General features: G+C 44.2%; 2 protein-coding genes across 2 annotated transcripts in view; both read right to left on the reverse strand.

Moving 5' to 3' along the window:
- The window catches only part of gpank1 (G patch domain and ankyrin repeats 1), a 261,542-nt gene that overhangs the window by 115,249 nt on the left and 131,855 nt on the right, over window positions 1–14,438 (reverse strand). The window lies entirely within an intron of this gene.
- LOC132206273 (uncharacterized) lies at window positions 188–11,584 on the reverse strand. The gene is made up of 6 exons (XM_059639754.1): window positions 11,324–11,584; window positions 4,382–4,495; window positions 4,185–4,286; window positions 2,043–2,171; window positions 817–897; window positions 188–372 (listed from the first exon to the last, which is right to left on the reverse strand). The coding sequence occupies exons 1-6, from the start codon at window positions 11,409–11,411 to the stop codon at window positions 257–259; spliced, it is 630 nt and encodes a 209-aa protein (XP_059495737.1). The 5' UTR covers window positions 11,412–11,584; the 3' UTR covers window positions 188–256.

The raw sequence follows: 14,438 nt of genomic DNA on the forward strand, positions 1-14,438 counted from the left end.
ATAGATTGTTGACCCAGGTCTTAGGCCACTGATATGCATGGGCCTGCAAACAAAAAAGTCAGTGCAATATAAAGGTAGACATTTCTAGATAATACTCTTCAGCGTGGTTTCATCTTCATGATACATCTAAAAGATGTCGGTGAAGGAAAAGACTTTACAATGAGATAGGGAATTACGCATAAGATAGAACTCCAACAGCCATGTAGCCAGAATAATAAACTCTCAACTTCCAATTCCTAACTTTTTCTGTAACTTCTTACTTACAGTACGTGATGTAGTAGATGACAGATATCGATGCAAATAATAAGTAGACCAGCACAGCAAGTAAACTCCTCGTAATGAACATTTTGTAAGGATATTGGCAAAGTGAAGCTGCAGCATACAATCGAGAGACAGACAAGATTACTTAAATATGTTTTCATCCTGAACTTCATACAATTAGAAATATTGATAGAATCAGTGTCGTGTACAGATCATAGCAACATTCATGTTAAAAAGAGACTGAATTCAGAGAAAGATGTAGCAAACAGGATCATAAATATTAAACATGGATCATCAACATGCAATGACGAACAGTGTATAGTTTGTAAAAATGCTAATATTAAGTATCCAAGAATGGCAAAGCAGTAATTGTGCATTATAATCCTGATAGGAACGCTTTCCACACAACCATCCCTGATATTTCAGGAAGCAAAGAATCTTTCTGGTGTTCATGTGGGGAACTTACAGGTTTCCCTCCAGTCCACATGGAAATAAATAGTAAGGAGACCAGGGTAACACGTCCTTTTATTGAATTATAATCTCTCATTTACTCACCAATTTTTTTTGATTGATGAAGTAATACAGTTGAAATTGCCACAGAGAGAATTCCACACAGAAATAGGATCAAACGATGAACTGTCACGGAAGAAAGTAATTCAAATCAGCCTGCTTTATTTGGGAGAGACTAATTATAATACATACCTGATCTTTAAATATGCCTGACTTGACTGTCTACATATAAAGCAGTCTATGGTTGAAATCTCTCTGGCCTCCAGTCTTTTAGACATCTTACAGGGGAGGTTCCATTTCCTACTGACTCAAGGAAGAAGAACTGCCTCTGAAATCAAGTCCGAGGGGCTTCAAGTGGCACACACAATCAGCAAGAGTACGAAACTGCACAAGTTCCAACAACCTTTCCGGGAAGGAAAGCTGAGTGTCACAACACATTTCACAACATTCCTATGTGTGGCTTATTCCTGAGCTTGATCCTCAGGCTTTGCAGTTGCATCCATCCCTTTGGGTGGAGGGACTTCTTTGCTCCTTATCTCACCAATGATCACCACCACTCATCATCTTAATGCACTATCACACCATCTGTCAAAGGCCCTCCCAAACCATTCTACTTCTCACACTCACAGGTCTCTTCTTTCTCTCCTGAGAGGAGAAGAGAATATTGGGTACTAGGGAAAGGCAGAGGACTGAAGATGATCTTCCTGTCCGTCCCATTTCAATAACTGCAGAAGAGGCAACTCTGACACGTTGGCAACTTCGGTTCCTTTAACCTTCTGCCTGTTTACAAACTGACACACCTTCTCCCACACACCTCTCCTCTAATTCAGTACGAACAGGGATGACTGGAAGATGCTTCTCAACTGCACTGGGTCAGAGAACAATACATATCTGTTTACATGCAGCTTAAAGGATCATAAATATTAAACGTATACTGTCGCCACCATGGGAACACCAACCCCTGCAAGTTCTTCTCCAGCCACTCACCATCCTGATTTCAAAATATATTGCCATTCCTTCAATGTTTTTTGGTCAAAATCTTGGAATTCCCTCCCTAAGAGCATTGGGGCCATGGGGTGGGGGTGGGGGGTGCGGGTGGTGGGATCATTCGACAGCAACATAGACTGCAACGGTTCCAGAAGGCAGCTTATCACCACCTTCTCAAGGGGCAACTAGGGATGGACAGTAAACACTGGTCCAGCTAGCAATATCCAATTCCCATGTGAAAATTAAAAAAAAACTCAGTCAGAAGTACAAGTCTTTCAACTTACTGTTCGTGGTTAAGAACGATGGAGCGCGATTTGTATTCAGATCAAGAAAGAGGACGGACACATAGATGATCACTGTTATGCATATTAAACATCCAAACCCTGCAATACCTCTGCACCATGTGGAGAAGCCTGTGAAAGTGATTGTATAGAGGTCTCGGTGAAAGAAGAGTGTGGTCACACAATTCCAGTTCTGCACCCTCATAAACATCTAACTACGTCAGGAAAATTGCATGATGAGAACCACAGGAGTGCTTCTTACTGAGTTACATCTTCACATTATGTACATCTTCAAATTAAACATTCATCACATTATCAAAGAAAAGTAGACCGAAGAATGGATATGGAGGGAGGGAAAAGTGTGGGCCAGGGGAGGTGAATGCGGGAGGGAGAGAAGTGGAGGATAATGAGTTGGACGAGAAAGGTGAGTGGGAGGACGGTACAACAGATGGGAGGAGGAGGAGGGTGGTAAGCGAGAAGAGGAAGTTGGATTGAGAGAAGGCGGTGAGGATAAATGAATTGGAGGAATTGGGAAGGGCCGAGGACCAGAGGGCAGTGATTGAAGGTGATTGGCAAACAAATCAGAGATGACCTGAGGGAGAAGATTTTCACAGTGGGTGGTTCAACATATTCCAAGTTTCTACAATTGTTATAAAAACAAGCTGAATCAGACATTTCAACTGGATCATTCTCTGCAGAGAGATCATTTGCCGGACAGGGAGTGGAATGAGTTGCGGAGTTGTGCTGTAATCATTTGCAGTTGTAAGTCAACCAGGAATCTGAGATAATAGGAACTGCAGATGCTGGAGAATCCGCGATAACAAAGTGTGGAGCTGGATGAATACAGCAGGTCAAGCAGCTTTTTAGGAGCAGAAAAGCTGACGTTTCGAGCCTAGACCCTTTATCAGAAAAGGGGGATGGGGAGAGGTTTCTGAAATAAACAGGGAGAGAGGGGGAGGCAGATTGAAGATGGATTGAGGAGAAGTTAGGTGGAGAGGAGAGTATGGGTGGGGAGGTAGGGAGGGGATAGGTCAGCCCGGGGATGACGGACAGGTCAAGGGAACGGGATGAGGTTAGTAGGAAGGAAATGAGGATGCGGCTTGAGGTGGGAGGAGGGGATAGGTGAGAGGAAGAACAGATTAGGGAGGCGGGGACGAGCTGGGCTGGTTTTGGGATGCAGTGGTGGGAGGGGAGATTTCGAAGCTTGTGAAATCCACATTGATACCATTGGACTGTAGGGTTCCCAAGCGGAATATGTGTTGCTGTTCCTGAAACATTCTGGTGGCATCGTTGTGGCACTGCAGGAGGCCCAGGATGGACATGTCATCTAAGGAATGGGAGGAGGAGTTGAAATGGTTCGTGACTGGGAGGTGCAGTTGTTTATTGCAATTCAAGCGTAGGTGTTCTGCAAAGCGGTCCCCAAGCCTCCGCTTGGTTTCGCCAATGTAGAGGTAGCCACACCAGGTACAGCAGGTGCAGTATATCACCTTGGCGGATATGCAGGTGAACATCTGCTTGATGTGGAAAGTCATCTTGGTGCCTGGGATGGGGGTGAGGGAGGAGGTGTGGGAGCAAGCGTAGCACTTCCTGCAGTTGCAGGGGAAGGTGCCGGGTGTGGTGGGGTTGGAGGGGAGTGTGGAGCAGACAAGGGAGTCCCGGAGAGAGTGGTCCCTCTGGAAAGCAGACAGGGGTGGGGTGGGAAAAATGTCTTTGGTGGTGGGGTCGGATTGCAGATGGCGGAAGTGTCGGAGGATGATGCGTTGCACAAAATCAGCAGCAGATGGCAATGTACATGTGCATCAGAGCAGAGGTGGAAAAGAATTTTAGGATTAACAAGAAACAGAATTCAAAACATATCAACCTAGATGTAATAGACAATGACCAACATGGACTAAGCTCCATATGTTTCTCTTGTGCTAGCAATACGAGGTGAAGATCCTGTGCTGTATCTATCTCTGAAAGACACGGTACCTTTCACCCCTGAGCTCCCAGTTTGAAACATACCTTCGTGGTCTACCTGTGAAGCTTGAATGAGGTATCATCAATGCTGTAAATTGATAATGTTTAATTTGATGGCAGGAGCCATGGGCTGGTATCTGATCGTTGCAAGTATGTGTTTAGGCATTAGCCAAACAGATCACTTACCTGACTCAAATACAGCTAGAACACTTGCAATCAACAGGCAGTTGATGGACACAACTTGAAATGCCACAAAAATGGCTGTAAGTTCCCTCTGCTGGTTTGGACCTATGAATGCAAACCTCAAGTGAGCAAAATGAACATCAACAACTAGTGGTTTGATGTAGAGATTATTGAATGCTTTTAATACTTTCAATAAGTACCTGAGAGTTTCTTCATGGCAATGATTATGATTGCTTCTCCAATACAGGAGGTCAAACTGCTAGCCAGAGCCACAACAGAGATGAATAAAACAGCAACTAGAATGAAGAGAGTCTCTGAAATGTGAAAATAACACAAAAAATTATTCCACTTGACATGCACTCAAAATCTTCCTGAAGACTACAGTTTCTTTCTTTATTAGCGATCACTCAGACAACATTTGTACAATTTACAAACTTCTCAATCAAACCTCCTGTACTCAAGATAACAAAGTGTGGGGCTAGATGAACACAGCAGGCTAAGCAGCTTCTTAGGAGCATAAAAGCTGACGTTTCGGGCCTAGGCATTTGTGCTCCTAAGTCTGCTGTGTTCATCCAGCCCCACACTTTGTTATCTTGGATTCTCCAGCATCTGCAGTTCCCATTATCTCTGATCACAAATTTTAACCTCCTGTACTCAAGTCCATATTTTGTTATATTTCATAGACAATAAGGAACACAGCACCGAGTCCTGCAGAACCTCACTGGAAAAGGCTTTCCAGTGACAAAATATGCATTGATCATTACCCATTGCGTCCATTCTCTGAAGGATCCAACTTGCCTCTTTACCTTAGATGCTTTGGCTTTTCCTTCTGTGACCTGATCTGCCTCTGTGATCTTTTCAAAAGCTCTGCTAAAATTAAGTAGCCTAACAAATTACTACCCTCGCCAGCTCTCCTTAATACGTCCTCAAAAATGGAATCATGTTAGTTCCTCAGAAATTTTTCCAATAAATTTTCCACTATCTAATCTCAGTTGCTGGTCTATAATTAATGGGTGTATGTTTTTCTATCTTCTTAAACAATGGTACGACATTTAATTATGTTTCTAGACCTTTGGCAACATATCTAAAACAACAGGAGATTGGAAGACTTGATTAGAGCCCCATCCATCACCACAGCTTAACCCCTTCGACACTGACACAAATCGGCAGCAATGTGCACCATTTACTGCTTCAACTTAGCAAGGCTGCTCCAACAACACCTTCCATCTTGCATCTAGAAGGACAGGGTTGAATAATGATGGTAACACCACTCCCTGCAAGTTCCTCTCCAAGTAACTCACTGACCTTATGTAGAAATCATTCTACAGTCCACCACTGCCACTTTACAAATTCTGCAATTCCCTCCCTAACAGTACTGTGGGTCTACCTCTGCCCCAAGGACTGCTGTGGTTCAAGAAGGCAGTTCGTCACTACATTCTCAAGAGCAGTTAGGGTGGGCAATAAATGCTGCCTAGCCAGCGATGCCCACAGTACCTAGTACAAAGGGAGGTATTACGGTTTTTGGAGATCATCTCAGCCCCAGGACATCTTTGTGGGAATTCCTCAGAATAGCATTCCAGGTCCAACCGTCTTCAATGACCTCCCCAGCATTACAAAAAAGAAGCAATCTGCCAAAGACTGCCGAGTAGAAAAATGTTCCATTCAGACAGACTGCCTCGTACTTCCTATTTATCCAAATTCTCATTTGTACTATGAATTGCCATAGAAAAAACACAGGCTAACCCAAAGCTACTACAATTAGCTTTCTATTTACTCATTGTTTCCTCACTGTTCACTCCTATTGTTACACCAGGGCATGAGGGGTTGGGGTGTTATAAAAAGGCATATTTTTATCAACCTATTCAGTCGTGTTATCACAAGGATCCATGGTAGGTGGGCCTGGCCCAGCAGGAATTACCACAGTGTCCCATCACTCCCTCCAACATAATCACATCAACTAACTCTTTTCAGAATACTTCTCAGTTCACCATAGGCTTAAGGAACATTGGACAAGAAGAAAATGCAGACTTTTCCGAAAGCAAATGCATAATCACAATGGCAAGATAGAGACAGCACAAGAGAGACGGAATACACGTAAGGCTGTGAAGAACAGGTAAAACATCTATGTTAGTGATTAAGCAAAACGTTGATAAAAAGACATTTCCTGCCCAAAAAGACAGAATAGCGAGGACTAATGGAGATTTAAGAAACAAACAGTCACTGATATGGTAACAAAGTGTGGAGCTGGATGAACACAGCAGGCCAAGCAGCATCTCAGGAGCACAAAAGCTGACGTTTCGGGCCTAGACCCTTCATCAGAGAGGGGGGGATGGGGAGAGGGTTCTGAAATAAATAGGGAGAGAGGGGGAGGCAGACGAAGATGGAGAGAAAAGAGGATAGGTGGAGAGGAGAGTATAGGTGGGGAGGTAGGGAGGGGATAGGTCAGTCCAGGGAAGACGGACAGGTCAAGGAGGTGGGATGAGGTTAGTAGGTAGGAAATGGAGGTGCGGCTTGACGTGGGAGGAAGGGATGGGCGAGAGGAAGAACAGGTTAGGGAGGCAGAGACAGGCTGGGCTGGTTTTGGGATGCAGTGGGGGGAGGGGACGAACTGGGCTGTTTTTGGGACGAAGTGGGGGAAGGGGAGATTTTGAAGCTGGTGAAGTCCACATTGATACCATTGGGCTGCAGAGTTCCCAAGCGGAATATGAGTTGCTGTTCCTGCAACCTTCGGGTGGCATCATTGTGGCACTGCAGGAAGCCCATGATGGACATGTCATCTAAGGAATGGGAGGGGGGAGTTGAAATGGTTCGCGACTGGGAGGTGCAGTTGTTTACTGCGAACCGAGCGGAGGTGTTCTGCAAAGCGGTCACCAAGCCTCCGCTTGGTTTCCCCAATGTAGAGGACGCCACACCGGGTACAGTGGATACAGTATACCACATTGGCAGATGTGCAAGTGAACATCTGCTGAATATGGAAAGTCATCTTGGGGCCTGGGATGGGGGTGAGGGAGGAGGTGTGGGGCAAGTGTAGCACTTCCTGTGGTTGCAGGGGAAGGTGTCGGGTGTGGTGGGGTTGGAGGGGAATGTGGAGCGGACAAGGGAGTCCCGGAGAGAGTGGTCCCTCCGGAAGGCAGGCAAGGGTGGGGATGGAAAAATGTCTTGGGTGGTGGGGTCGGATTGTAGATGGCGGAAGTGTCGGAGGATGACGCGTTGTATCCGGAGGTTGGTGGGGTGGTGTGTGAGAACGAGGGGGATCCTCTTTGGGCGGTTGTGTGAGGGATGTGCCGCAACACATAATGTGGCCGCCAGAACTGCACTGAACATTCCATGTGTGGCCAAACCAATGTTTTATAAAATTGAAACTTCTTTGCTGCTATATGTTACTCCCTAACTAATCAAGGCAAGCATTTCCAATTTTTTTTTCATCATCCTGTTTACCTGTGCAGACACCTTCAGGGATCTGAGGAGTGTACACCAATACTCAGTACTCCCTAGGGACCGGTCATTCATTGTGTATATTCTTCCTTGATGAGACATCCCAAAAACACCTTGCACTTATCAGGATTAAATTCTACCAACCCTCATTCTGCCCAATTTACAAGCTTATCAACATTATACAGTACCCTGAAACCATCGACCTCACCATCAACAGCACCCATAATCTTCAAGTCATCTGCAAACTTACCGATTCAACCTTGTACGTTCACATCCTAGCAGTCACAGTGGCTTCCAGCAGTACGTTGCTAGTCACAGGCTTCCAATTACAAAAACAATCCTCCACCATCACCCTTGCCAACATACCTTGGATCCCATTGGTACATTTTAGACAAGTTTTCCATGCGGGACCTTGTTCAAAAGCCTTAGAAGTCAGTATAAGCCACACCAATTGCACTACTGTCATCAGTGTATTTAGTTACTTTTTCAAATCACTCAATTAAATCAGACAGGGTCTCCTTCTAACAAATCCATGCTGGCTATCCCTGATCAATCCCTGCCTTTCCAAGGGTTTATTCTGCTCTTTAGAATTTTTGCCAATAATTCCCAATAACTGACATCAGATTAACCAGTCTGTAATTACCTGGCCTATCCCTGCTGCCCTTCTTGAACGGAGGAACCATGTTAGCTATCCCCTAGTCCTCCGGCAATTTGCCTGTGGCCAGTGAAGTATTAAATATGTCTGATAGGGCCCCAGCAATCTCTTCACTTGCCTCCCATTGCAGCCTGGAATACATCTCATCAGGCCCTGGGGATATATGTACCTGCGTGCTCACTAAACTATCTAATACTTGTTAATACTTCTGACTGTTGGGAGGCCAGTAGTATAATCCCAGCAAAGTGATCACCCTTTTATTATTTTTATGTTCTGCCCAGGGAGGCCTCAGCTGAAGATCCTTCTAGGATGTCCTCTTCCCAATAGTTAGACAGAGATAGAGGAGCAGATATCTGTGCAAATCACAGAAAAGTGTGAGCAAAGCAGAATTATTCCTCAACTTTGCTAGCATTGACTAGGGTTGCCTTAGTGTGGCATGGACTTTTTAAAGTGCATCTAAGAGAGTTTTTTGTACCATTATGTAGATAGCCCTATGAGAGATGGGGCAGTGCTAGGACTACTCCTAGGGAGCAAAGTCAGTCAAGTAGTCGAAGTTTCAGTGGACAAGCATTTTGGGGATAGTGATCATTACACTCTATATTGATTTTGAATGGGATAATGATAGTGCAGAAGTGCCTTAGTTGGGGGAGCCAATTTCAATATCATGAACCAGGATCTGGCAAACACAAAGTGACAGCAGGTACTTGCAGGTAAGCCTACATTTGGAAAGTGGGTGCCTTTTAAAAGGTAGTATACTGAGAATTTAGGACCAGCATGTTCCTGTATGTTTGAAGGGCAAGAGCAGCAGTGATGGTTTTCTTTATCAATAATGCATACCCCCCAGCTATTTATAGCCCCCATTTAAACCCTGAAATGTTGAGCTGCCAGTCCTGCCCTTCCTTCAACCATGTCTCAGTGATTGCAACAAATCATATTCCCACATACTGATCAGTGTTCTAAGTTCATCTGCCTTATCAGTCAAGCTCCTTGCATTAAAATAGGTACAATGCAGCTTTCTAGATCTTCCATGTGCCTTATCCTGTGTTATGGACTAGATGAGACCCCCACCACCAACCCACCCCCCAACAAAGTATATTATGGAGATTGCCTTTAAAAAAATAAAAGTTAGTGTTTAGGCTATGGTAAGGTGCTACATTCCAGATATGATTTGATTGGTCCACCACTAAACTTTAAATCAAAACACACTTTATTCTTATAACACAGTTAAAATAAAACAAAGAGAACTGCCATAACTTTTCTCTATTGAAACATTTAACAAGATAATATATTATTAACCGCTAATCATCAACTGTTCCAATGTTGGCAGCATCCCATAAACACACTCTTGGCAAAACACTGGCAAAACTCTTGGGGCAGCACGGTGGCTCAGTGGTTAGCACTGCAGCCTCACAGCACAGGGCACCCGGGTTCGATTCCAGCCTCGTGCGACTGTCTGTGTGGAGTTTGCACATTCTCCCCGTGTCTGCGTGGGTCTACTCCGGGTGCTCCGGTTTCCTCCCACAGTCCAAAGATGTGCTGACTAGGTGGATTGGCCATGCTAAAGTGTTCAGGGATGTCTGTGGGTTATGGGGGGATGGGTCTGGGTGGGATGCTGCAAGGGGCGGTGTGGGCTTGTTGGGCCGAAGGGCCTGTTTCGACATTGTAGGGAATCTAATCTAAAATGCAATTCAGCAAAACAGTTATGATTCTTACGTGCCAACTCTCTCCAGTCCAGAAAAAAGAAACAAACACAATCTGTCCATTTTGATTTTCACTCGAGCAGCAGAGAACTCAAGCTCTAAGCTCCAGCAGCAACAGAAATTTTCTCACTAACTGAAAGCAAAACTAAAAAAAGCCTTACTGGGTCTGTGGCAGCCCTGGTGGCACCAACTCATGATTCTTCCATCTCATTTCACAAAAAACACACCCAGAGAGAATTGATAAGCTGTTTATAAACTGCCTGTCTGACAGAGACATTTTGGCACAACTGTGACAACACTCCTCTGTAACAGAAACAGCACAGGACACATCTCTTAAAGGCACAGGATTATCACACCTACCTATGTCTTCTCCACCTGTCATAGCCTTCCTTCCACCTCTGATGGATCTTGCTCTTGAAATTACATTTATTCTGTGCCCCAATTCCCTGCCCAATCAGTTTAAAATCACCCAACAGCATGAACAAACCTCCCAGCAAAGAAATTGGATCCATTCCATTTCAGGTATAATCCATCCAGTTTGTACAGATCTCACCTACTCCAGAAGCTATCACAATGATGCTAAACTCTAAAGCCCTCCCTCCTACATCATCCCTTTAGCCACACATTCGTCTGCCCTAACGTCCTATTCCTGTATTCAGTAGTGTATGGCACGGGAAGTAATTCAGAGGTTGCAACCTTAGTAGGAATGTTTGATTTTTGATGATTTTTGTCTGGTTGTTCCCATAAGAATGTTGCAATGTAAAATGTAGTTCTTCAGTTTATTTCCAATAGGTTGCTAAGAAATTCACTTTTATTTAAAATGATGGTCTCTATGGCACAGCAACCTGGAAACATAGAAAGTAGGAGCTGCAATATGCTGTGATAATGGGAACTGCAGATGCTGGAGAATCCAAGATAATGAAATGTGAGGCTGGATGAACACAGCAGGCCCAGCAGCATCTCAGGAGCACAAAAGCTGATGTTTCGGGCCTAGACCCTTCATCAGAGAGCAATATGCTATTTGGCACTCAAGCCTGCTCAGCTATTCAAAATGGTCATGACTGATCATCCAACCCTGTTCCCACTTTCTCCAAACAACCTACAATCCCTTGAGCTCTAAGGCCTATATCTCTCTCCTTCCTGAAAACATTCAATGTTTTGGCCTCAACTGCTTTCTGTGGCAGAGTTCCACACCCACTGGGTGAAGGCATTTCTCTTCATCTCAGTAGTCACCAGTTAGAATATAATCCAGAGTACCTCAAACGTGTCTGACAGTGAAATTTTATCTAGAACATAAGTATTTAGAACATCATTCCACATACTTCATACTGTATCAAACCATGAAGTCCTACCGTCTCCTGTTAACACATGTGAGTTGCTGCTAGTGCTGACCTCGTTTTTCACAATGCAGGTATACACACCGCAATCTGTGACTTCCATGTCCTGAATGAACAACGTGTGGTTTCCAAATGATACGCTGCTATTCCATCTGTTCCATTCTTTGTTATCTTTCCACCAACTGATGCTACTTGCTTTTGCTTGCCTCACAATGCAACTCAACCAAACCTGATTGATTACATAGTCAGGTTCCTGAACGATTTGTGGTGTTCGCAGTTTTTCTGTCAAAAGGAAAGTTACAAAAGGTTGTTAAATTCAACTGACAGATCATCCTGTTGCCAGCCTTGGCTCAGTTATACTCAGCTGATGTAAACAAAGAAATAGCACGTTTCTGCTTGGAGTCCGGTTACCAGTGGTGTGCCTCAAGGATCTGTTTTGGGACCACTGCTGTTTGTCATTTTTATAAATGACTTGGACACAGGCATAAGTGGATGGGTTAGTAAGTTTGCAGATGACACTAAAGTCGGTGGAGTGGTGGACAGTGTGGAAGAATGTTGCAGGTTGCAGGGAGACTTTGGATAAACTGCAGAATTGGGCTGAGACGTGGCAAATAGAGTTTAATATGGATAAATGTGAGGTGATGCACTTTGGGAGGAATAATAGGAAGGCAGAATACAGGGTCAACGGAAAGATTCTTGGTAGTGTGGGCGTGCAGAGGGATCTTGGTGCCCATGTACATAGATCCCTGAAAGTTGCCACCCAGGTTGATAGTGCTGTTAAGAAGGCTTACAGTGTGTTAGGTTTTATTGGCAGAGGGATTGAGTTCCAGAGCCGTGATGTCATGCCGCAACTGTACAAAACGCTAATGCGGCCTCATTTGGAATATCGCGTGCAGTTCTAGTCGCCCCATTACAGGAATGTTGTGGAAGCATTGGAAAAGGTGCAGAGGAGATTTACCAGGATGTTGCCTGGTCTGGAGAGCAGGCCCTATGAAGAAAGGCTGAGGGACTTGGGTCTGTTCTCATTGGAGAGAAAGAGGCTAAGAGGAGATTTAATAGAGACATACAAGATGATCAGAGGATTAGATAGGGTGAACAGTGAGAGTCTTTTTCCGAGGATGATGACTTTAGCTTGTACAAGGGGGCATAGCTACAAGTTGAGGGGTGATAGACTTGAGACAGATGTCAGAGGCAGGTTCTTTACTCAGAGTGGTAAGGGTGTGGAACGGCCTGCCTGCCAATGTAGTTAACTCAGCCACGTTAGGGGCATTTAAACAGTCCTTGGGCAAGCATATGGATAATGATGGGATAGTGTAGGAGGAGGGGCTTAGATTAGTTCACAGGTCGGCGCAACATCGAGGGCTGAAGGGCCTGTTCTGCGCTGTATTGTTCTATGTTCTATGTGGTAGTCTGACCTATAAATGAAGAAGACAATACATGTGACATAAAAGAAAAACGAAATAAATCAAAGAACCCATATGCAACACATAAAAGTTTACAAATACAATCAAACAGGATGAGAAGAGATAATGAATATGAAAATCAACCAGGCTGTTACTAAATCAAAGGCTGGCATCAGTTAAATGGGATGTTTCTATTTTGGATAAATAGAGGAAACATCCAAACATTTATTAACTAATGAAGTTCAGAATCATGATATCCTAAATAAAATTATTTTGTGTTGCGCACACAGAACATAAAAAATATAGGACATACTTTTACCCTCCTGATGTGCCATCAGCAATGGTATCAAAGTTTGTAAACTATGGAGAGAATGAACAAACAGATTCTCAACAATAAGAATGGTTGTTGCAATGTCAGAATTTCACTATTGAGCAGCAACTATCTATTTCCAAGCATTTGTGATGAAGATATCTTTTTATTTTGTTTGAGCAAATTACTGTAGATGCTGGAATCTGTACTAAAATCAAAAGCACGCTGGAGATCCCAGCAGATCACACAGCATTCATGGAGACAGAGCAAGCTAACGTTTCAAGTCTAGATGACTCTTCATCAGAGCTGACATGTAGTGTGCAGGGGGCAGCAATTCTACAATAGTCGGGGGGAGGATGGAGTGTCAGGATAGAAAGGATGTTGGCGGCTCGGATTAAGTGATTGGAATGTGAGAACGACAGTCCAAGTCCAATGAAGGGTCTAGGCCCGAAACGTCAGCTTTTGTGCTCCTGAGATGCTGCTTGGCTTGCTGTGTTCATCCAGCCTCACATTTTATTATCTTGGATTCTCCAGCATCTGCAGTTCCCATTATCTCTCAGTCCAATGTTGTGCCTAATTGTTGAGATTGGTCGGCTCACCAAGCTGGTTTCCTGTTTCGCAGACATTTCATTACCAAGTTGAGTAACATCCTCAGTGCAGCCTCTGATGAAGCGTCGGTATGTTTTCTAGCCTGGTTTTTAAACTCTGGAGTCTGTTGAGATGGATTGTCTCACTTCCGGCTTTCCTGCGCAGTGGAATGTATATGGGGTCGAGTTCAATATGTTTATTAATAGCATGCTTCGTGGAATGCCAAGCTTCTAGGAGTTCTTGTGCCTGTCTCCACCTAGCTTGTCCAGGATTTTGGTGTTGTCCAGGTCAAAATAGTGGTTCTCCTTGTCCACGTCAATCCTACAACAGCTGCTCACCTGAACTAAAGACCCACTCCCCGCCATGGACAGGACCAACGTCATGTACAAGATCACCTGCAGAGACTGTGAGAAACACTACATCAGACAAACAGGAAGAAAACTAACAACAAGAGTACATGAACACCAATTGGCTACAAAAAGACACGACCGATACTCACTCATTTCAATCCATGTGGATAAGGAGAACCATTTTGACTGGGACAACACCAAAATCCTGGGACAAGCTAGGTGGAGACAGGCACAAGAATTCCTAGAAGCTTGGCATTCCATGAAGCATGCTATTAATAAACATATTGAACTCGACCCCATGTATATTCCATTACAAAGGAAAACCGGAAGTGAGGCAATCCATCTTAACGGACTCCAGGGTCTAAAAACCAGGCAGGAAAACACACTGATGCTTCATCTGAGGCAGCATTAAGGATTACCTAGCATGGTAACAAAACATCTGCGAAACAGGAAACCAGCTGGGTGAGCCAACCAATCTC

Source organism: Stegostoma tigrinum, chromosome 34 (assembly GCF_030684315.1).
Source record: "Stegostoma tigrinum isolate sSteTig4 chromosome 34, sSteTig4.hap1, whole genome shotgun sequence".
NCBI classification, from domain to species: domain Eukaryota; kingdom Metazoa; phylum Chordata; class Chondrichthyes; order Orectolobiformes; family Stegostomatidae; genus Stegostoma; species Stegostoma tigrinum.